The 22,428-nt window shown below is 34.5% G+C and overlaps 1 protein-coding gene across 1 annotated transcript in view; it reads left to right on the top strand.

The window, feature by feature from the left end:
- Positions 1-22,428, top strand: part of LOC138705148 (uncharacterized) — a 29,966-nt gene continuing 7,538 nt past the window's right edge. Inside the window, exons 1-3 of the mRNA XM_069833809.1 lie at positions 1-149; positions 8,983-9,165; positions 14,899-14,942. Of these exons, the coding sequence (XP_069689910.1) occupies positions 8,983-9,165; positions 14,899-14,942 (227 nt within the window). The 5' untranslated portion in view covers positions 1-149. The remainder of the gene's footprint in view (positions 150-8,982; positions 9,166-14,898; positions 14,943-22,428) is intronic.

Below are 22,428 nucleotides of genomic sequence, written 5' to 3' on the forward strand. Positions count from 1 at the left end.
TATCTCATTACGCGAATTCAACTTTGTCAGGCTTATTTGACTTCGGATTTTATTTCTTTTAAGTGATTTGTCGTCACCTTTCAAGGCAAGTGTCAATATTTTTGTCTGTGTCAGCTTACTTTCCTCGAAGAAAAATAATTATAATTGAGGTATGAGATACTTCCATTTGATAGTTTTGTGTTGTGTATAAAGGAACATACTTTTCATGCTTTCGTAATCTTTTCACTGCAAAGAAATAAATGGGAGATTAATATAATGCTTCAGCTATTTGACTCGTATTCATTTCATTGGAGGCTTAAAGTAAGGTTACCAGATGTCTCTGCTCCATGGGAGCAGTCCCCAAATTTTGCTTTTTTGTCTCTGAACAAAATTCGTCCCCGAAATATCCCCGAAATTAATAATTTGTACCCAGATATCTCCTGGATTTTAAGAGTTAATTATTCAGATAATTTATGAAAATACTGTTGAATATCACTGTGCCTTTGGTATTCATTCACAAGATAAGATACCTGTGGAATGTATATTACTGAGATGTCCTCCAGAAAAAACATTCCATTATTTTTCTTCCAATGTAGATGTATTTGACTTGGATGAAATAATTTATTTTATGAAATTTCTTGCTTGAAGAAATATGTGACTTTAGAGAAAAAGGCCAAGATGAATGAAAAAATGCTACCCTTTGCTCAAAATGGAGTGAATTTTTTTAAATTTTCTTCGAGAAAATGATTTTCTATGTGTAATTCCAGAAGTTGATCCAAGTATCTCCGCATCTTCCTGGAAATAATGTTCAGTGAAGAAATCGTTTTTCTGTGAAAGTGTTGTGGAGATCTCAAAAATCCAGAATGAGTTTAGAAACTGTTCGACTCAAGCTTGCTATCTTAACCAACTTCAATATGACCTGTCAGGAATTTGCTGCAAATTTGGGATACAGAGTAGATCAGCTTAAAAAAATTCGCTCTTCTGAAAATACCAACAGTTTAAGTAGTGGCTCAATTAAGGCTACCAGAGGTCCCGTTTCCTGGGGACAGTCCCCAAATTTTGCATTTTGTCCCCGAACAAAATTCGTCCTTGGAATGTCCCTGAATTTAATAATTTGTCCCCAGATATTCCCGGACTTTAAGTGTTAATTATTATAATTTTATGAAAATTCTGTTGAATATCTCAGTGCCTGGATTATTCATTCACAGGGATGTATATTGCTAAGATGTCTTCCAGAAAGAGGAAAATTTGAAGAGACAGTCGATTATTTTTCTTCCAATGTAGATGGACTTGATCTAGATGAAATAATTTAATTGGTTTACGAAATTTCTTGCTTGAGGAAATATGTGACTTAAAAGAAAATAGGAGAGTGGAATGAAGAATATGCTGCTCTTTGCTCAAAATGGAGTGAAATTTTTTTAATTATTTCTGAAAAAGTGATTTTCTATGCACTACTCCAGAAGTTGATTGAAATATCTCCATGTCTTTCATGTTTGCTATCTTAAACATCAACATGACTGTAAGGAATTTTCTGCAAAATTTGGGGATCCAGAGAAAACCTGCTTAAAAAAGAAATCATTCTTCTGAAAAATATTATATTAATATTTTTAATGTGTAAATAGAATGAATATTTTAATTCTTTAAGATGTGTAAATATAATATAAGTGAATGACAAACTAACATAAATGTAAAAATAGTTGTCACATACTCTATCGATATCTGTCCCCGAAAATTATGAAAAAATCTGGTAATCTTAAGTAGAATTAATATTTTTAATGTGTAAGTAGAATGGGTATTTTATTTATTTAAGGCGTGTAAAAACAATAGATCTATAAGTGAATGGCAAACTAACAGAAATGTTTTAGGCAGCTTTTTCATACATCAATATCTGTCCTCTATATTGTGAAAAGAATCTGGTAACTTAGGTTAAAGAGCTTCAGAACTTTTGTTACAGATACAGAACTCATATATATATATTTTGTCTGTACGTAGTCTCTGATTATTCTAGTCTATAGGCTACCTAGCCTCCCTTCGTACTGAGCCTAACCAGAACGGATATATTTGCATATTCAACCTGATAATATGACCCTCAGGTACTCCTGAAGATAAATGCTTTGTGCAAAATTATGAGATTGACTTATAAGTAGAATGCAGAAGTTCATGCACTAAAACAGCAGAAAATATGCTTGCATTTATGCACTTAAAATTGCTAACTTCATCTTCTGGAAAAGAAGTTGCCAGCATATAAGTATTTCGAACTGTTGTTTAAACTTCTTAGCCACCGACGTAACTCACTCAGCTGAGGCACTTACAGTACCAGCTGATCTGAAGTTGCGCTCAGACGTGGGTTTGATTCCCGCTTGAGCTGATTACCTGGTTGGGTTTTTTCTGAGGTTTTCCGCAACTGTAAGACAAACGTCAAGTAATCTATGGCGAATCTGCGGCCTCATCTCGCCAAATACCATGTCTATATCACCAATACCATCGACGCTGATTTCAAATTCAAATTTATTTACAATTATTGTGAAAAGAATCTGGTAACTTAGCTTAAAGAGCTTCAGAACTTTTGTTACAGATACAGAACTCATTTTTTTTTGTCCGTACATAGTCTCTGATTATTCTAGTCTGTAGGCTACCTAGCCTCCCTTCGTACTGAGCCTAACCAGAACGAACGGATATATTTGCATATTCAACCTGATAATATGACCTTCCGGTACTCCTGAATGGTAATATAGTTACCTGAAATGAGCATCTGCTCATGCTCGGGTACAGTCCAGTAGAGTCTACATAAATTTTATAGACATTGATAGTAAAGTTGACGATAGTAATAATAATAATAATAATAATAATAATAACAATAAGATTCATAAATTAAATATAAAAACCATTTAGCAAGAGTTAACACAATTTATATAAGCATTTATAGAAATCAGAAAAAAAAAGAACTCTAAGTCCACTAAAAAGTTTGTTGTATCGCAGACAACAGCAACTGCTGTATTGATATTATGTTATGTATTAACGAGGGGGGAGGGGGAGAATGAAGCTGAAAATATACATCCGAATATCCTCTTCGAATCTTCTAACATACAACGAAAGGAAGTTAATGCTGAAAAACAAAATATCTATGAGTCAAACTATTCCTTATTTCCAGGATAAATACAATAATAATATTAAAATATATTAAATTTAAGTTATAGATCTCCCCTTTGGTGCTAGGGATATTACAACAAAATATTTTTTTTTAATGACGAGGAATGTTGCAGACATGACATATTAAAACTAAGTTTCTTTTTCTTTGTTGATAATCTATAGGCTATGAGTTGACATTTTGGACCACACAAAGAAATTGACAGAGTCAAAATAAACATATTATTATTATTATTATTATTATTATTATTATTATTATTATTATTGTTGTTGTTGTTGTTGTTGTTACTGGTGTTATTACCCGACCATTCTGTTTGTGGAACAGCAGTTGCTTGTACTAATACACAGTGCTGCACTGTTATGTCACCTGTGCAGTACGATCACTTTCTTCTTCAAGTCATGGACTATGTCTTTCTCTTTTCCATAGAATAATAACATAGATCATAGCACCGCTACTTCTGTTTCACATACAAAATGGTCACCTAGTACCATATGATCGTTGTTATTATTGTTGTTGTTATTGTTATCGTTATTGTCATTATTATTGTTATTATTATTTTTTCAGGAGAAGAATTTTTCATTTTCAAGTTTATATTGGAATTTAGTATCTCCAACATTTCTGAACTTTGAAGTAGTTCTGAAATATTATTATTATTATTATTATTATTATTATTATTATTATTATTATTATTATTATTACTACTATTATTATTATTATTATTATCATCATCATCCGTCACGAATTAGGCCTGTGTTTCGGCCCCATCTAGCAGTCTTCTAAAGAGTCTTCCTAACTGTCGATGTCCTCTGGTTGATATTGCATCATCATTTTGGGGATTCTTGAATTGTTCCAATACGGTATTTCTTCAGTTCTTTTTCTATCTAAAAGAGTATATCCTGCTGTCCATCTGAGAAATTTGATTTCCGTTGCTTTGATTCTACTCATATCTCTTTTCCTTAATGTCCAAATGTCACTTCCATATAAGAGGGAGGGTAATGCTAGCGTATTATATATTTTTATTCTTGTGAATTTTTGTACTAATTTAGCTTTTAATATATTATTTATTATTCCTAAAATTTATGTAAATTTGGTGATTTTCTTGTTCACATCTTTTTCATTTTGAAAAGACATTTCACAACCCAGATAATTGAAATTTTGTACTTCTTCTAGGGATTGATTATTGTGTATTATCTTACTTCTGATTGGATCTTGTCCCAAAAATGCCATTACTTTTGATTTTTGTGCTGAAATCTCCATCACAAAATCTGATAATATTTTATTTAATGTATATAGTCCTCTTTGTAAGTTATCCTCTGAATTGGAAATTATAACTTGATCGTCTGCAAAGAGCAGAGTATTTAATGTTAAGGTACTTATTATTATGATTCCTGGTGTATAGATTTGGTTCCATTTAGAATCATGTAAATATTAAATAGTGTTGGAGATAATGGACAACCTTGTCTAACTTCATTATTAACGTATTTTCTTTCGGATTTACAATTATTTATTTTGACACTTATTTTATTGTCAGTGTAGATTTATATTATGTTTTGTAATAACAGATTTTGTATATTTTTTTCTTGTAAAATGTCAAATAAAAGGTCTCTTCGAACCTTGTCAAAAGCTATTATTATTATTATGTTAATGTTGAGGCACTTGATATACTATTGTCATTCGCTGTCTTAATTCTCAATACAATGTCTTAAGTTCTGACCACAGTCACTTAATTTTGCACGTTTGGTTAAACGTTCTTTTTTCATGATAGAGCCACTTTCATGACACAGAAGACACTCTGAAGATGGGAGGACAGAGATTCGGTGTAAGTGGGCAACCAAACAGTCATGTCCAGTAGTTATTCGGAACATTACAACAGCAACTCTTCTTAGTCCATTTGGTACTGATGAGTTGTCGTTTATTACATTTTTCCAAAATTTTCTCTCACAAGAAACTTGATTGAGATGTTTCAGTTCGTCTTTGAATCTGCCATTAATGATATGTTTAATCCCAAAGTAAGAAATTGTTTATATACTTAATTGTTGAATTTTGGTTCCTCTTTTGGCGAGTAAATCTGCCCTTTCATTACCACCAAGTCCACAGTGAGATGGTATCTATTGTATAATGATTGCCTTGTTATTTTGCTGCAAGAGTTTAATTTCATTTTGAATGTTCTTCACCTGATATGTTTTCGGATCATGGATTTTGGCTATTGCTTGTATTGTAGCTCTGGAATCACAAAATATTACTGCCTTTTGGAAGATGTTCAAGGAGAAGATTTTGCTGTGAATTTCTATAACTACATTTCCATCTTTCTCCATTAATGAACCATCTGTATATGCAGGATTCTTCTTCAGGATGTCACAGGTGTATTGTATCTATTGCTGCGGTTCTCGTGGATAGTTAATCCATTTCGCTCTTCATGAAAGTCTCAGTGAGTTCTGTTTCACTTTGTATTTGTGGAAGTGCTATTGGTGACATTGGGTAAATAAGCTTATGGCATCAGCTCTTGGTAGATCATATTGTAATCTTAGGTCTTGAACTATCTTAATAAAACGAGCTGTATTTTCAATTGGCTGCTGTTGTCATTATCTTCATTATAAGTAATTCATTATCTCATGAAACCAAATCTTGTGTGTACCGTAACTCGTAATAAGAATTGTATGGTGGGAGTAAGCGAGCTAGCTAGACTGAAAATGGAAGTGTATAGAGAGATGGAAGTTTCTCAGTTCACTTCTTTTCTCCCATTACGTGCAGGTAGGTTTCATGAGATACCGAATGGCCTATACCATACCGTAACCATTTTGGATCATTGGGCAGTGAAATCATTTTTTCACATTGTAGCAGAGCTCTCCTTTTGACAGTTTTTAAATAGGTTCTGTTCCAGTAAGAAATCTCATGGACAACTTCTAATTTATTAATACGAGTAGGCCTACTATTGGGTGTAGTCGTAATAAGTAGGCCTACCTTGCTACCATATGTGTAGAGCGGTTTTATGTAAGTTTCATATGTGTTGTTAAGAACTGTCCACGAGCAGCCCCATTTGCTACCAGCAAGATGTTTTAGCATGTTGTGTCTATTTTTTGCTTTCTCAGCATTTTGTGTATATGAGTATTCCAATTTAATTTCTGGTTCATAGTAACACCCAAATAGCAAGGTTGTTCATTCTGTTTTATACTTTCTCTTCCAATTTTTATGTCAATTTCTGGATTAGAATGACATAAAAAGAAAATTTGATAACATGTTTTTTTTTTTTTTTTTGGAGAATTTACTACCATCAGATTTTGGTGTAACCACTCTTCGACACGTTTTATCACTTCATCTAATGCGTATATTTGAAATATCAATAAACAATGGCATTGTACCGCGAGATTGGAAAGATGCAATAGTAGTGCCAATTTATAAGTCAGGGTCTCGCGCAGAGACCAGTCAGCCTCACCTCTGTGGTTTGCAAACAGATGGAACACTTGATTTCAGCATATCTAAGGCAGCATTGGAATGATTCAAATTGGTTACATAATTGTCGGTGGGGGGGAGGCTACTCATGTGAGAGTCAATTAGTAACTATATGTCAGGATTTAGCAGACGGAATAGATCAAAATAGCCAAGTAGATGCAGTGATTATTGACTTTTCACGCGCATTCGATGTAGTCCCACACGACATATTGTTGGTTAAACTGCAGTTGACTTCAGAGTACTCCAGTGGATCAAGGAATTTTTAACTTGTCGCACTCAGAGAGTATGGGTGTGGGAGGAGTTACCGAGCCCAATAGAAATTACCTCTGGACTCCCACAGGGAAGTGTCTTGAGGCCCTTTCTATTCCTCACTTTTGTAAATGATCTGCCAGTTGACAAGGTTCGCTTATTCGTGGATGATTGTATCGTATGCAGGGAAATAAAAAGTTATGAAGATACTACTCTTCTTCACAATGACCTCAATAGAATAAACAATAGGGCAATGGCCAACAAAATGAAAATAAATTCTCTAAACAGCAAAGCCATCAGCTTTGCAAGAAAAAGAAATAAAATAATCGCATTGTATATGTTAGAGGGTGAAAACATTCCGCAAGTTAACAAATGTAAATACCTAGGAATAACTTTTAGCAGCGATCTTAGCTGGGGGGAAAACGTTACTGACACAGGGGGGAAAACATAGAGAGCGTTACACTTTGTGTTGAGGATACTAAAGAAAAGACTCTGATAAATCCAAAGAGATTGCATATAAGTCACTAGTTCGTCCAGTAATGGAATATGGTGCTGCATGTTGGAATCCTTACAGATTAGACCATATTAAGCCATAGGAAAAGTTTCAAAAACGGACTCTCAAGTGTTGTCGTAATAATTTAACATTAAAATAGGACTCACTCACAGACAGGAGAACACGAATTCGATTGTGCGCAATGTTCAAAACATAAGAGGGAGCCTTCCTGGAGAGAAATAAAAAATAGGTTGTAGCCGCCAAATTACTCTTCAAGGAACGACAACTCACATAAACTGAACGAAAGAAGACAGAGGACGGACATCGGAAAGTTTTCTTCTCTCAATCATACTGTCAGGGACTGGAATGCTTTACCTGCAGACTTACTAAAGACTTTACCAATAACCAAAAATGTATTTAAAAATAGATTTAAGGACTTTACTAATAGACGGTAGTATATTATGCACAGTATTTAAAGGGTGTAATTGATGTTTTGTTATTTGAAGTATTGTATCAGTGAAGAAGTGTGTTGTGTCAGTGAAGTGTGTTTGTGCCAGTGAAGTTTTATAATTTCTAGTGATAGAGCAAAGTATTTGAACAGTGAAATATTTCTGAAGTTTTAGTGAAATCAGGATAGTATCAGTGAAATGTGTCGTAGTACCAGTGCAGTGAGTGAGTTGACAGCGAAATGAGTGTAGTGCTGAAAAGTATTTGTGCATATATGAACATATCATACTAGTGGGTTTAAGTTCGAACTTAGGGGTAAAGGTACAAATTAGATTTACTTTAAATGTTATTTTAAGTGATCGTGTTTCATTTAATTTAGGATGCTCCATGTTAATATTGTTATACTGTTGTTATTATTTATTATTATTATTAGCATTTATTATTATTATTATTATTATTATTATTATTTTATTATTATTATTATTATTATTATTATTAATTGTATATTTATTATTAATTGTGTTTATTATTAATTGTCATTATTGAGTGTAATTAGTTTCCACTGCCACCGGGTATTTACCCATTGCAGTGTGAATAAATACATACAGTAAGTTACATACATTTTGTGTGACAGTAATTATCTTTCTCTTAATGTTTAGTACTGAGATCCTAATAACAAGGTCTTCATCATAAATGCCGTTTTTACCTCCTCTCTTGTAGATAAATTGTGTGAAATGTTGGAGGTGTTAAATCTCAAGATATTCTTGAAAACCCAAAATTCTTCTTTTTGTATTACGGCAATATTACTTTATAACTCAAAGCCAATTCCATTCTCTCAGTTCAACACTGTTATTATCCAGCGATTAATTTAGTACCAGTCAGTGTGGTAAGTTACAAAAGTCGGGTAACTAAACTAAGAGAAATTACAAATTAGACTTCAACTGAACTCTATTTTTAAATTTACATTAGAAATAATTATTTTAAATGGTCTGCAAAACCACAACAAAATAGATTTGAAACTTATTTAGGAGTTCATTCACTCATAGTTTTCTCTCCAAGGGCAGGTATTTCATTGCAAACTCATCATTCTCCAATCTTTCCTATTTTCTGCCTTCCTCTTAAACTCCGCATATGATCCATATTATTTAGAAATATGGTACTTAAATTCTGTCTGTTCCACAATGGTCAGATATTTCATCTGCATTTTATATTACAGATGGGGGTGTTCATAGATCGGTGGAAGAAGCCCGTGTTTCTTTGTGAAGACAGTTGGATATCCTTCCAAAACAATAACTATTGTGTTTGCGATGGAGTTGGAGGGCTACAATATTTTCTTCTTTTTGTACTGGCAATTTTACTCGTACGAAGCTGTGTGGAAAGAAATCCAGGGCCAGCTAAGGTATATTTTCACTCAGAATGGTATGCGTTTTTAAAGAGACAATTATGTTTACCTATTATCATGTAGTTTAAAATAGAGCAAAAGAATTCAGTAAAAAAATTGTCTCTGTTTTATAAAGATCTTTAGTTTAATAAGTGTATTGCACTTCAGAAATTCAGAATTAAAGAGGTATAGGTAATTCGTTATCTCGTGAAACCAAATGCATATGTGCGCCATAGCTTACAGTAAGAACCTTATGGTGGGTTTAAGTGAGCAAGCTAGCTGCAAGTGGAACCATAGCGAGGGAGGGAGGGAGACTTCCCAGTCCAATTTCTTCTTCTCCTGACACACACGTAGGTTTCACGAGGTAACGAATTGACTATATTCTCTATTAAGAAGTGACTTTTGATCGCTTAAAACCTCCCTTGCACATGGCCATAGGCCTACTTATATAATGATACTGATTATATACATTGGGACCTGCTTACGGCAGATGTCAAAATGAATTAATGACATGAAAATTTCATAACATTATCTATCAAGAAGTACTACATTGATGACATTTATGAAGTAGAACATCAACAGGGATGTTTAACATCAATATACAAGTTGTTCCTCTCTTAGGAGACTCCGAGCTATTGCTCACTACAGACATACAAGACAGCAATGCAATATACATGATGTCTCAGGAGGAATGTAAAATACTTCAGGATAATATAGTTTGGGTTAACCTAAATCGATTTAAACTGATATACCTATGTCCGAAGTCTAATGGTTGGGGAGAAATACTGGAACGTCTTGTGGTTCTGTGTTGACTTACTTGACGTGTTACGTCATCTTTTGCACAGGCACCATCTGGACACTGCAAAGCCTGCGCAACACATACAACTGAATACAAGTTCACTTGACATTTAATTCGTGTATGGTATTTGCATAGTGAATATGCAGACGTGCATTTTGTTTATAGATTTTGTGATGGCAATGCCTTGGCTGTTGTTGAGGAATGCAGACGACATTTTTCCAATCGAAGGGTTCCAGCTAGCAATGTGTTTTCCCACATTTGCCAGATGTTATCTGAAACTGACACGCTACCGAGTGTTTCATTGAGGTCGAAAAGAGAACCAGTACCGGCAACTGATATGAATTTACAATGGAATCCATAAGCAGGGCAAACTTAGTAATTTGTCTTGTGTAATTATTTTATTTTCTTACTAAGTTTATATTTAAGTGTGAAATAAATTTATTGATACTGCAGAAGATGCAGCATTCTCAATAACGTATCAATCACAGTGTTCTAAAACATAGAAATACGTCTGTAATGCCACTCTTCACTTAAAAGTTCGCGCACTAATAACTTCCCAACCGTTACATTTCGGATATAGGTAGGTATATCAGATTAAATCGATGTAGATTAACTCAAACTGAAGGGTACAGGAAAAGAACGAGAAGTATGACAGTTCTAACTGGCTTCTTCGAAGATCAAATAATGTCGAAAGAACTATGTCCACTAAGGCCTCCAGACCTAAACTCCCGAGACTTTTTTATGGGGGATGTTGAAGGGAAAGATCTAACTTATGCCAATAAACCATACACAGTCCAGAAAATATCACTGCTGCAATTGACTACATCCAACATGCAATGCATTAATTGACACACTTAAGAACATGAATCAGAGGATTGCTTTGTGCTTGCGGGAAGTAGGCAACAATTCCGGCATAAAACGTGATGGAATATGTTAGACGTGTATCAAGGTATGTATTGCTATAGTCATGTCTATCTTCATCATGAGGTCTATTACGGTATGTCTGTAGCAAATGACAATTCAGAGTCTTCAGTGAGTGAAACATTCCGTATTTTAAATAGTTTTCGTCTAAATTTATTCGACTTCATATACATAAATGCTTGAAGCAACATGTGGTGACACTGATTGTTATTATGTCGAGAAACGTGGAAATTATAAATGTAGTATAGAAAGGTGAGAGATTGTCCCATCCAGAAGATATACGTACCGGTACTCAAGGGCTTTGTTCAATGCATACACGTATATACAGTAAGTAATGTCATTAATTTCAATGGGCTACTGAGATACTTCAAACAAAAAAGTTTAATACAACTTTGGATTGAAAGAATTTTAGCTTTTTCTTTAAATGTACAGAAATTTGAACCGAACAAATGTAACTTTTCGTTCTGCAAAAAGATTTTAAACTGTATTGCACTCTGACAACGCTGTAAAGGTTAATGCCTGGAGAGAGATAGATACGTAGGCCTAGGTACCCTGAATAGCTCACATGTGCATTTATGAGAGGAATGGAGGAGACAAGAGAAATGTAAACGTAAACACAAGATTGCATTTAAAGACGATTCGGGAAATTTGATTTCTTGTACACTACCAGTCAAAAGTTTTCGATCAGCTATGAAAACGGTTATATACTTTATTTCAATGTACAAACACATCGGAAAAACTAAATAGACCAACAAAATAAATATTTTCTCTCTCTAGTATTATGATAAGACAGAATATTCAAAACGAAATCCCTGTTTTAACCACAAATCCATAGTTGTGATAGGTGATCGAAAACTTTTGAACGGTAGTGTATGTAGACCTAAGTTTATCAGTTACTACTTTAAAAATTAAAGTGGGAGGAAACTATTTCTACTTGACTGAAGAAAATGCTTATAGTACGACAAACGTAATTTTTTAATCCTTAAGTAGTTTTGTATAACATAAAGTATCAGTAAGCATTTCTTATTGCCTGTGTTCACCGAATTTTTAATTAAAATTAAATGGAGAGCATAATATCGTATTTATATTTTTTCCTATCCAGTTTTAAATGCTTTAAAATTTTGTTTTTATAACGTGAAATGAGTGTCATTATTGTTTACGTTCCCTAGAATATTAAATTGAAATGGGAGTGTAGAAATATTTTTCTTAATCTTTTAAATTTAGTTTAAAATAAACGGATCTTATTGTCTGTATTCTTTGAATATTTAATTAAAATTAAGTCCATTTTGAATCTTGCGTACACTACTTTTAACACTTGAATATAATTAATAATTAATATAATTAATCTTACATAATTAACACGAGTAAGTCCACTAGTTAATCAATTAATTATAAAATTAAGTTGTGGAGCTTATTTTAAATTTCCAAAGACTTTGTTTATGTGAAATGAGCACTATTCTTCTCTGTTCTCTAACACAGTTTAAACACAAAAATTAAATGGTACATCCAGTGGCGAAGCTACTTGTAGATAACTGAGACAATGTCTACCCCAAAAAATTGTTGCGTTTAAAAATTATAAATAATATTACAATAAATTATCTTGCCGTAATTTTGATTGAGAAAATTAGCAGTTTGTACTGTGTTCTTCGCTCAACAACCACTAGGTGGTAGCACATGTCAATGATAGATGTCCTCGGACAGGATGACCGAGGATCTACTGTTGAGGCACATGCTCCCTTGCCTCTTTAGCTGTCATGTCTTTACTGGGATAATTGGGGCGGGGGGGAGAAAGGAAAATAGCGTGTGGTTCTTTGACAGCAGAAGGAACTTCTAGTAACCCCCTTCAGGCACTATGAGGCATGTCTCACGGCCAAACACAGCAACCTACAAGAAATATTTAGAAGTTCCTGCGCTTAAAGTCAGAGTTACCAGTTTAACAAGCTACTTTTAACAATTTTTCAGCAGCAAAATTAAATAAACTTCTGTATTGTAAATTGTTTAAATATAATTTAGCAACTTTAAAATGCCTACAAAAGAATAAACTTCTATTTATTGATAACTATGATTCGGATAAAATAGCTGTATCAGAAGAGGCATCCTTGGTCCCTGCATTTTGTTTACAAATATTAACTAGTTGTCGCGTGTCCCCCAGCCAGTTCACTGATGTTTTAGATAGGGGGTAGAGAGCACTCTTCTCAGCAGGTAGAGTTTTAGCTAGTGGAAGAGGGTAGTGTTTGCTGAAGCAAATCAAGGCCTATACAATTATACAGTCTGTCCTGATACAGCTACTTTATCCAAACCTTATTGTTAATATAGTAATGTACCCCTGCCTACCCATTCTTTAAAAATACTGGCTTTGTCACTGGGCACATCATCTGTATTTTCTTTTACGAGTTTAAAAACAATGTACGTGGCAATGACCTCCCACTCTCCTATTCAAAATAAGCCAGGTGAAGGGGTTATTCAGAGCAACACAACCTAATGTGTACTTCCTACTGATTACAGCATTGCACGATAGCACAATTCATGTATTTTAAAGTGCACGTTTTTCTAGAAAACTATCCAAAACATAGGAAAATGATATTTGACTTTTTGTTGCTCTACGCTAAAGGAATCATCCATCAGAATAAATGACATTACTTATGGTTCACTCTGTTTAAGTGACACATGCTTGAGCGCGCACTTATGGACAGAAATGAACAAAAGGACAAATTATGAAACTACAGAGTTACGAAAGAAGAACATAAGTGACTACAGTACTGAATAATACTACTGGGTGTTCATTTCGAAGTGTGTCATGACGTCACTGTTGATGAGCCAGCAATTTGAAGTGAGTTTCAGCTTTTATGTCAGAGAAGTTGCCTATTAATCAAGGCGTTCAATCTGAACTTAACGTGTACGATATAACTTGAACGTCGTAGCAACAGATGGCGGTCTGTGTGCTACCATAACCTCTTTCGAACTGTGTTTTGCGCGGGCAAGTCGTACGCAGGGTATTTGTTATCATCGTTTGCATACGGCAACATTCCACAACACAAATCAAATGCTCCATGTCCATGTTGACCGTCGAAATTAATGTCAACAAATACGTAAGTAATCGTCTTAACCCTCTCCCCATATCTCGACAGTAAGAAAAAACTCACCTCAGTACATGTTTCGAAACAGTTCACATCCCTGCCACTAGCGGCATCACTGTACATATTGGTAAGTACCGGTACTCTTCAGAATGAATGCCGTACTTGCTAGGCAACTTCTCTGGCACATAAGAAATACACCTCTGCGGAAGTGTAGGAAGATTGAATTCTCTAGGCTCATCGACTAGCCACATGACAGCATACAGCGAGCTATGACACACTTTGAACTGAAATGCTGGTTAACTTTCGGTGCTGGACCCCGGAATCATTTTACCGGTATTCAGACGCTAAATAACCTGAGATGTTGATACAGCGTCGTAAAATAACCCAATAAAATAAAAAAAAAACTTTGAACTGAACACCCAGTATATCCTAACTGTATGCACGTTAATATGACAGTGGTTTGACACCTAGTTTATTTGTTTATTTGAAATCTACCATACTAGAAGTTCTGTTTCATAATTGCACTTACTTACTCCTGGACATTATGGTCCTTTGCGAACCTTAGCCTCCTTTATAACTGTAACCAATTCTTTCCTATCCTCAACCTTCTTTCTTCAGCTCTTCTCAAATCCTCTTCTACTTCATCAATCCTTAATAATTGTACAGCTCATGCATTTTGTCAAGACACTCCCCCACTCTTCCTACAGAGCTGTGCACGAGATCGGATGAGTCTACTTAGGAATTATAGGGAAATGGGTTAGTTTTTGCCTTGAACTCGGTAGACACATGCCCGACCTTCCCTTCTACTCCTATCCCCTCAATAGACACGTTGTTCCCGTACTGCACATCGCGAGTGTCTTGACAAAATGCATGAGCTGTACTACTCTTCCATATTATTCCAATTATAGTATACGGTAATGACTGTAACTATTTGTTTTGTTTTTTCTTTTTCAGTCCAAAAAACCAGCCACTATAACTGATGATGGAAGCACTGAAAAGTAAGATTTCATTAAAACAGTATTTGAGTTTGCGTGAAATCTTAATGTTTTATGTAAAATGGGGCAATGAGTTAGAATTTTAAAGAGGAGGGGGAAGAGGTTGAAGGGAGAAAACTATTTTTTTCGATGTGTGAGAATGACGTAGCTCTGACGTGTTTGGTGCACAAAAGGTAGGAATAGTTTACGATTTCAAATGGTGTGTATGCCTCTGGTATTGTATGTATTGTATATCACATTGAAATATTTCATTTTTTCACTTTCTAACTCACCATTTTATTCATAGATTTGGGGGGGGGGGGCGAGGTTAACCCGCAGAACTCCTCCCTTGTGTACGGTTGTATGTCTAGGTATTTGTTACTAAATATGTTACGAGAACCAGAACAAAGGAGTACAAATGGTATGAAGAATTTTACTTTCCAAAATGTCTTTATGTTTGTGTAGGCTAATGCACAGTGGCAAATCGTGAAGAGTAAAATTGGAGGATCGCATAATATAGGGCCGTAAAGAAGCACAAAAACGAAGAAAAACACATGCAAGATAATGTATAAGCAGAAAATAACACAAGAATATCCTATTGCACGTACCTGAAAACTTAATGTTTGTATATCAGTTGAACCTGCCTTCTTTAGCTGTAGCGAATTCTTCAATAACTTCTTGTTGAATTCTGGAATGTCACGAATCACTTTCTTTTCCAGAGAGAGCACAGCTAAAGCATTCAGTCTTTCGTTTCCCATTGAATTTCTTAAGAATGTTTTAATGCGATTTAGGGTTGAAAAACAACGCTCACTTTCATCTCTCGTAATTGGGATGGTAACTGTTATTTTCAACAACATGACACATTCCGAGAAAGTGCGCGACATGTTATTTTTCACAAAGAATTGTAAAAGAGCAGCAATACCGGCTACCCTGTGTAAATCTTGACGACAGAATAAAACCTGCAATTCCGTTTTCAGTTTCTTTCCATTTAATGTAGGGAAGTTAAGCTTTGATAATCTCTCTGAGATTGTTTGCTCAGAAATTAATCGCATAATCCTTGAAACAATTTTGAAGCACTAAGATGATCCGAAAAGTGAAATCTGTCTTTAATATTGTTGATAATAACATCGCATACTTCAAGAGCAGCAGCATGATTGTTTCTTGGATTTGTGTACCAGTATTCACTGTATCTTCTTTTGTTGTTAGGCTCATCAGCTGTCACCTCCCCTGATTCATACGTTTTTCGAACTTTAGAAATGGCATCACTAAAGTTATCTAAAAATTCTCAAACTTTAAGTACATAGTATTTCTTTGTTGAATGCAGTCAAAGAAAATAGCTACGTGAGGCATACCGTAACTTTATGGTAAAATTCTAACCAAAAAAGGAACTGAACACTTTTAACGGTTCAACTAATATAGTTTCAAGTTTTAAACAAGTGTTAACGTGAACAAGAAACAATGAACTGGGGATTCTTCAAAGTACGAGCAAATCCCGCTGCCTGTTTACATATATGTTTGTCATTTATTTCTGTGTCTCGAATATGTTGAAAACATTCTGTTAGACTGCCTTTGTTTTCATTCACACTATTTATAATTCTGTGCTGAAAGTACCATCTCGTCGGGGAACAGAAGCAGTCCTTCTCTGAACAAACTGAGCAAGACAGTCTATTCTTTTAGGTAGTAATCTTGAAAAAAATGGACATATGCCTTCGATGTCTTCAAAAAATATTCTACTTTGAGAGGATGACAATGTAGCATTTTGTAAAATCAAGTGCCTTGATGTATGCAGTTCGCATTAGGATATTGTTTCTTCACCAGATATTGCACACCCTCCTTTTCCCCTCTCATAACAGGAGCCCCATCGTACGTCTGACAGATAAGTTTCTCGGGAACTTTGTCCACCCCGATTTCATTTAGCTGCTGTAAAATTATTTCTGTTAAGCCCTGAGCACTCCTATCATGTACCTCATAAAAGCCCCAAAATCGTTCTTTAATGTCACTTCCCAACACATATCTTAAAATTATTGTTAGCTGAGATTTGTGCGAATTATCTGTTGTTTCGTCAGCTTGCAACGATATATAATCAACTCTACTGATTTCAGTTTTTATATGTTCCTGATATACTGACAACATACTAGATAACAAATCATTTTGAATAGTTTTTGATGTGCCTTTGAACACCTTCTCATTTTCTAAATGATCTCTTAGGGCACTATCAATTGTGGCAGTGTAATTTATTAACCCTTTGCACATGCCTGCATTACCCGAGTCCTCAGTTTCATCATGACCTCTTAAGGCGAGTTCAAATTCACCACAAAACTTTACTGCATCAATAATGCATTACCTCTTCATTATGCTTCCGAACAGAAATTCTATAGCCCTCATCAAGTTATGCTCTAACATTAATTTGTCCTGTCAATGCTAAACTTAATTCATTGTCTAAATGAGATTGGGAGAAACGATGTTTTTTAATTTTGTCAGGCAAATGTTTCAGATCCGTAATACTAGTCCTTGTCCACCATTTATCGTCGCCCCCAAAAAGTACACACGGAAAACAAAAGAATGCATTACTCACTTCACAGCCACAAATCCATTCACACTTTTTGTACAACGATTTGTTGAAATATCTAGTGTAAGTCCTCTTTCTATCACTACACTCCTGTTTTATATTCAGAACGAGTTTTGGTGGTCCTTGTTCTTTCGCAGCAATTCTGTCCGTGTGTGTTAAATGTTTCGATTGTAAATACTTAATTCTATTCATTATAAAACACTAAAATATAATCATTACAATATAGAATCATAAGTTATACACACAGAACTCATTTAAGAACCGAATAAATGTAAACTATACGTTTTAACTTTACTGACCAGCAATTTCCTAATGTAATATACTCTTATTTATTTTTATATTTTAAATTGAAGCTGGTACATGCACTGCTACACAGATCAAAAGCACGAACTCAACTAATCCCTTTTTTCAGCTACGGACAAACTTTCTCTCAGTTGAAGTGAGATAGTTCTTCATCCTCGGGATCAACAAGGTTGTAAATTTTCATTCTCCAACCAATGTCACCCACCTCGCCCATAGCCAGCCAGTGTCCCAACAACCACTTCAAGGACGAATGTATTTTCTGACAACATGCCCAACCGTTAACTAACAAGAGGATATTTCTATTATATTGACAGCACAGATGCTGGGTGCTGCTCTCTTGACCATAGAATCTCTATGAAAGGATAGCGTTTCTGACCACTGAATCTCTACAAAAAGCGTGCTATTAGGTTGAAGCAAAGTAGAAAGTATCTTGAAAAGAAAATCTTATCAAGTAAGGAAATTCTAATTTAATAACCTTAAATACAAACATTTACTTCTAAATTAATGGCAGGGCAGGAAGGGAGAGCGCGTGACCCTGTGTCCTTTCAAAGGAACTGCACCTGCTAATGAACCAGTGTCTTTAAACATTGTGTCGACAATGTTTAGTTCAAATGGCTGAAAACATACGCTCTATCATGTTTCGATGGATGGATCCTAGAAGCTTCTAAACAGCTAGAAATCCTGACATAATTGCAACTTCCTATGCATCGAATCAGATTGATGTTGATAAAGGAAAAAAAACAATACCGGTAATTTATGCTGAATCACACTTCATATTTTTGTAATTCATAGGTTCTATTTAATATTGTCATGTAATCACAATGCGTACGTACAATTTCTCACTGATTACAATAGAAAAATGTTAATTATTTCTGCCCTAATATAGACCTACCCAAGGAAAAAATAACTACTTGTTACTTTATGTTAAGCAATCGTAAAACTAATGTTTGCCACTACAGGAAGTTGTTAGCAGGATTGAGTCTTTTTGGTAAATTTTCTTTCATTACATTACAAACATACACATGTTAAAGCAGGAATAAAAATATGTTTTCTATGAGACAACATAAATATGCGAGGCACATTCGAGATTTTCCCGAGGGGTTCTTGCATCCTTAATTGTGCCATTGGTCATCTAAGTCAATACAGGCAGCAAATTACTAACTTCGCACCTATAAATCCATCAGAACCATCAGCCTTAGACCCCAATGAGGCTGATGAGCCCTGGTGAAGTTCATAGTGATTTTAATAATGGTGGACTTTCTAGAATTAGGAGTTGAAGTTACTATAAATAAATACAGATAAGAAAATAATCTAATTTTGTCAGTTTAATTTTTCTTGTCCATTATTCTTACAAGGTATAACTGCTAAGGAGTTTATGTTGAAACCATCCTTCAAACTGTGCGCATAGTTGATTTCTACAACAGATAGAAAAAATGCTCCTATTAACAGTAAGAGTGTGAAAATTACTTGAAATGTTGCATTAAAAACCAACGGCCTGTATATGGAGAGAGTAGCTGAGTTGTCATTTTCCGTGAATCTCTATCCTGTCATGTGACATGAGAAGCAAGGTCTTGAACATAACACTTTGAACCAGCTGAGTGAACACAATGTACTCAAAGCTGATGGCTACTCAATTTTTTCGATAATAATGAATATCATATTCAAGGTTCAGTTTCCCATTCTTACAGGTAATATTGGCAGTTGTCTATCTGCTATGGAGATCAAACTATATGCACGGTTTGAGAAGAGGTTTCAACATGAGCCCTGATAACATGATCTACAACATGATTTGGACAGACTATGATGGAGTACCGATACCTATTGACAATTTTCTTCTGTTAAATATTAGTGAATGTTGCTTTATGACGTATTCTAAAAGTAATATAATTACTCAAAATTCGTAGGAAATTACTGAGGGTACAATCATTTAAGAATTTGGGTAATTTATTTTACACATAACTTATGTTTTAAAATGCACTTAAATCACGTGATAATTGATGCATATCGAAAATTAGAATTTATAATCAGAAATACAAAAGAATTTAAAAATATACCTAAATACTATTGATACTGTATGTAAAACTTAGTTAGAAGTAAACTAGAATATGCGTCTATAATATGGTCATCTCAGTTCCAGTCTCGTAATTCAAATAAAAAGGATACAGAAAAGGTTTTTACGTTATATCTGTACTAATATTTAAAAAAGAAAAATCACTTCTCGTCTTGGAAAATTTAATATAATCAGTTACTTTTTAAATTTAATTATCAATCTTCTTAATGTATCCAGCTGTTTGCTGACAACATAAAGTCCACTATAGTCCATTGTAGTCTATTCAGTTGTTGTTTTTCACGAGAAATGAGGGGTATTTTGATCGTTGTTCATTATAGGTGCCTGTTGCTAGTAGCCAGAGTTGGGGTGTAGTCAATATATACTGCAGGGCTGTGTCTTCTACAACTGGTACTAATGATTTTAATTTACTTCTTTTGTGGTTTATGGATGGACAGTATAGAAGAATATGTTCCAGATCTTCATCATGATTATTACACCAGAGACAAGTAGGATTATCAGAAATGTGAAATCGGTGTAGGTACAATTGAGTGACAATGTGACCTGTTCTGGCTCTTGTTAAAAATGTTTGAACATGTCTGGGCAAGTTTTTGTACATTTCCAGGTAATTTGGTTTCTTTTGTACAGACTGTGAAATTTTTCCTTTGTCAGAAGAGAGCCAATTGTTGATCCATAGGTTTGTAAAATGAGACTTTACTGAAGCAAAAGCATTGGATAGAGATATCACTTGAAGAGGTCTTGGTTGCAAATATGTTGCCTGTTTTGCAATACTATCGACTTTCTCGTTTCCAGGTATCCATTGAAATGTTATTTCCTTTTGGAGTTCTTTTAGTTTACTTAGTTGTTTCTGAATTGGAATAATTTATGTGCATATAGGTTTGGTACATATTTAATTATATTAAATATAACCCCCTTGGAGTCGGTAAGTATGCAAATAGATTTTTCAGAAATTTGAGTAACGCACTGAAGAGCAGCATCAATATCTAGCAATTCAGTGTCAAGACTGGAGGAGGATGAACATGGTATGAAATAACTTTCTTGATATTTTGGAATATAATACCCTGCTCCTGATATCCCATTATTAGGATTTAGAGATCCATCTGTATAAATTTGAAGGTGATCCTTATATGTACTGCAGAGTAGTTCCATGGAATCTATCTTAAGAATGTATGGAGGATCATTTTTGGAATGATTTCCTGGAATTTGTATGCTATGTTCTGGAATCACCCATTTCCATGGAGGAATTTCGTTCACAACTGGAGTTTGAGCAACGAGTGTGTCTGTGATATAGATTGGTATTTCTTCTTTTTTTATTTTATAGAAATTACACAGGATATCATCTGACAGTTTGAAGAACATCTAAGATCTGGATGAGGCTTGCAATTTTAAATGTATTTTTAGATCCTTTTGTAATATATAGTGTCTGAGTGGTTGAATACTACATTCAATTTCTAGGGCAACAGTTGACGTGGTTTTTGGTATTCCTAGGCATAATCTTAAGGCTGAGTCTTGAAGAATAGAAATTTTTTGTAGATGAGTTGCTGATGCTCCTCCCCATATTTCACATCCATAGGTCAATTTTGATCGTATATAAGTATTATAAAACAGACGCATTGTCGTGATATCTGATCCCCATTTCCTATTAGCTATGATCTTCAAGAGGTTTAATCGTGGTAGACACTGCAAAGCAGCATTGGTTAAATGTGTTTTCCATAAAAGTTTTTCATCAAAAATTAATCCTAGGATCATAGGAGTTGGACTGTACTGAATTTCTTGATTATTCAAATAAATGTGAGGTTTATAGTTTTTTAGGCTATATCTTCTTATGAAGACAGAATATTCAGTTTTTGATTGTGCAATAGATAGATTCCATTTTCCCTCTCGTGGGTACTCACCTTGTCGTGGTGAGGGGGCTTAAACTTGTTGTTTAAGCTAACAAGTAACAAAGAGGTACCCACATAAGCTGCATTACCGGTACCACCAACGCAGTCCCACTATATTTTTCACGGTAAAATAAATTTAATTATAAAACTTTAAAATCTAGACGATTAATACATAGCCAAATTTTACTCTATAAGACTCTTAATGGTAAATTGAATACAACTTTTAACACTCTATCACTTCGGAATACCAGTATGTAATATATGACTTTCTTGTGTTAAATTCTGTTGTACCTGGTTTACATGTTTCGACCTATTATGGGTCAACCTCAGAACTGGTCGTTGTTGGTCTTGGCGCCTCTTGTTTTGTTTCCTGTAAGGGTGTATTTGTGTGGTGTAATGTGGAGTCAAAGGGTGTGTGTGTTCTGAAATTGAGTTGTGCGTTGATAATTTCATTGGGGTGTGTTTTTGTGTGTCTGTATATTTCATATTTTTCTAGTGTGTTTAGTTTCTGGCTTTTTGGTTGGATGTGTACATAATACGTAAGACAAAACATAGGCCTAATCATAAAAAACATAAGAATACAACACAAGCACAAGAACATAAAAAATACATCACACTAACATACGAAAACAAAAACACACACAAGATTGCAACCTCATTCAAGAAATTAAATTACAACATCGCATA

This window comes from Periplaneta americana, chromosome 8 (assembly GCF_040183065.1).
Source record: "Periplaneta americana isolate PAMFEO1 chromosome 8, P.americana_PAMFEO1_priV1, whole genome shotgun sequence".
Lineage (NCBI taxonomy): Eukaryota > Metazoa > Arthropoda > Insecta > Blattodea > Blattidae > Periplaneta > Periplaneta americana.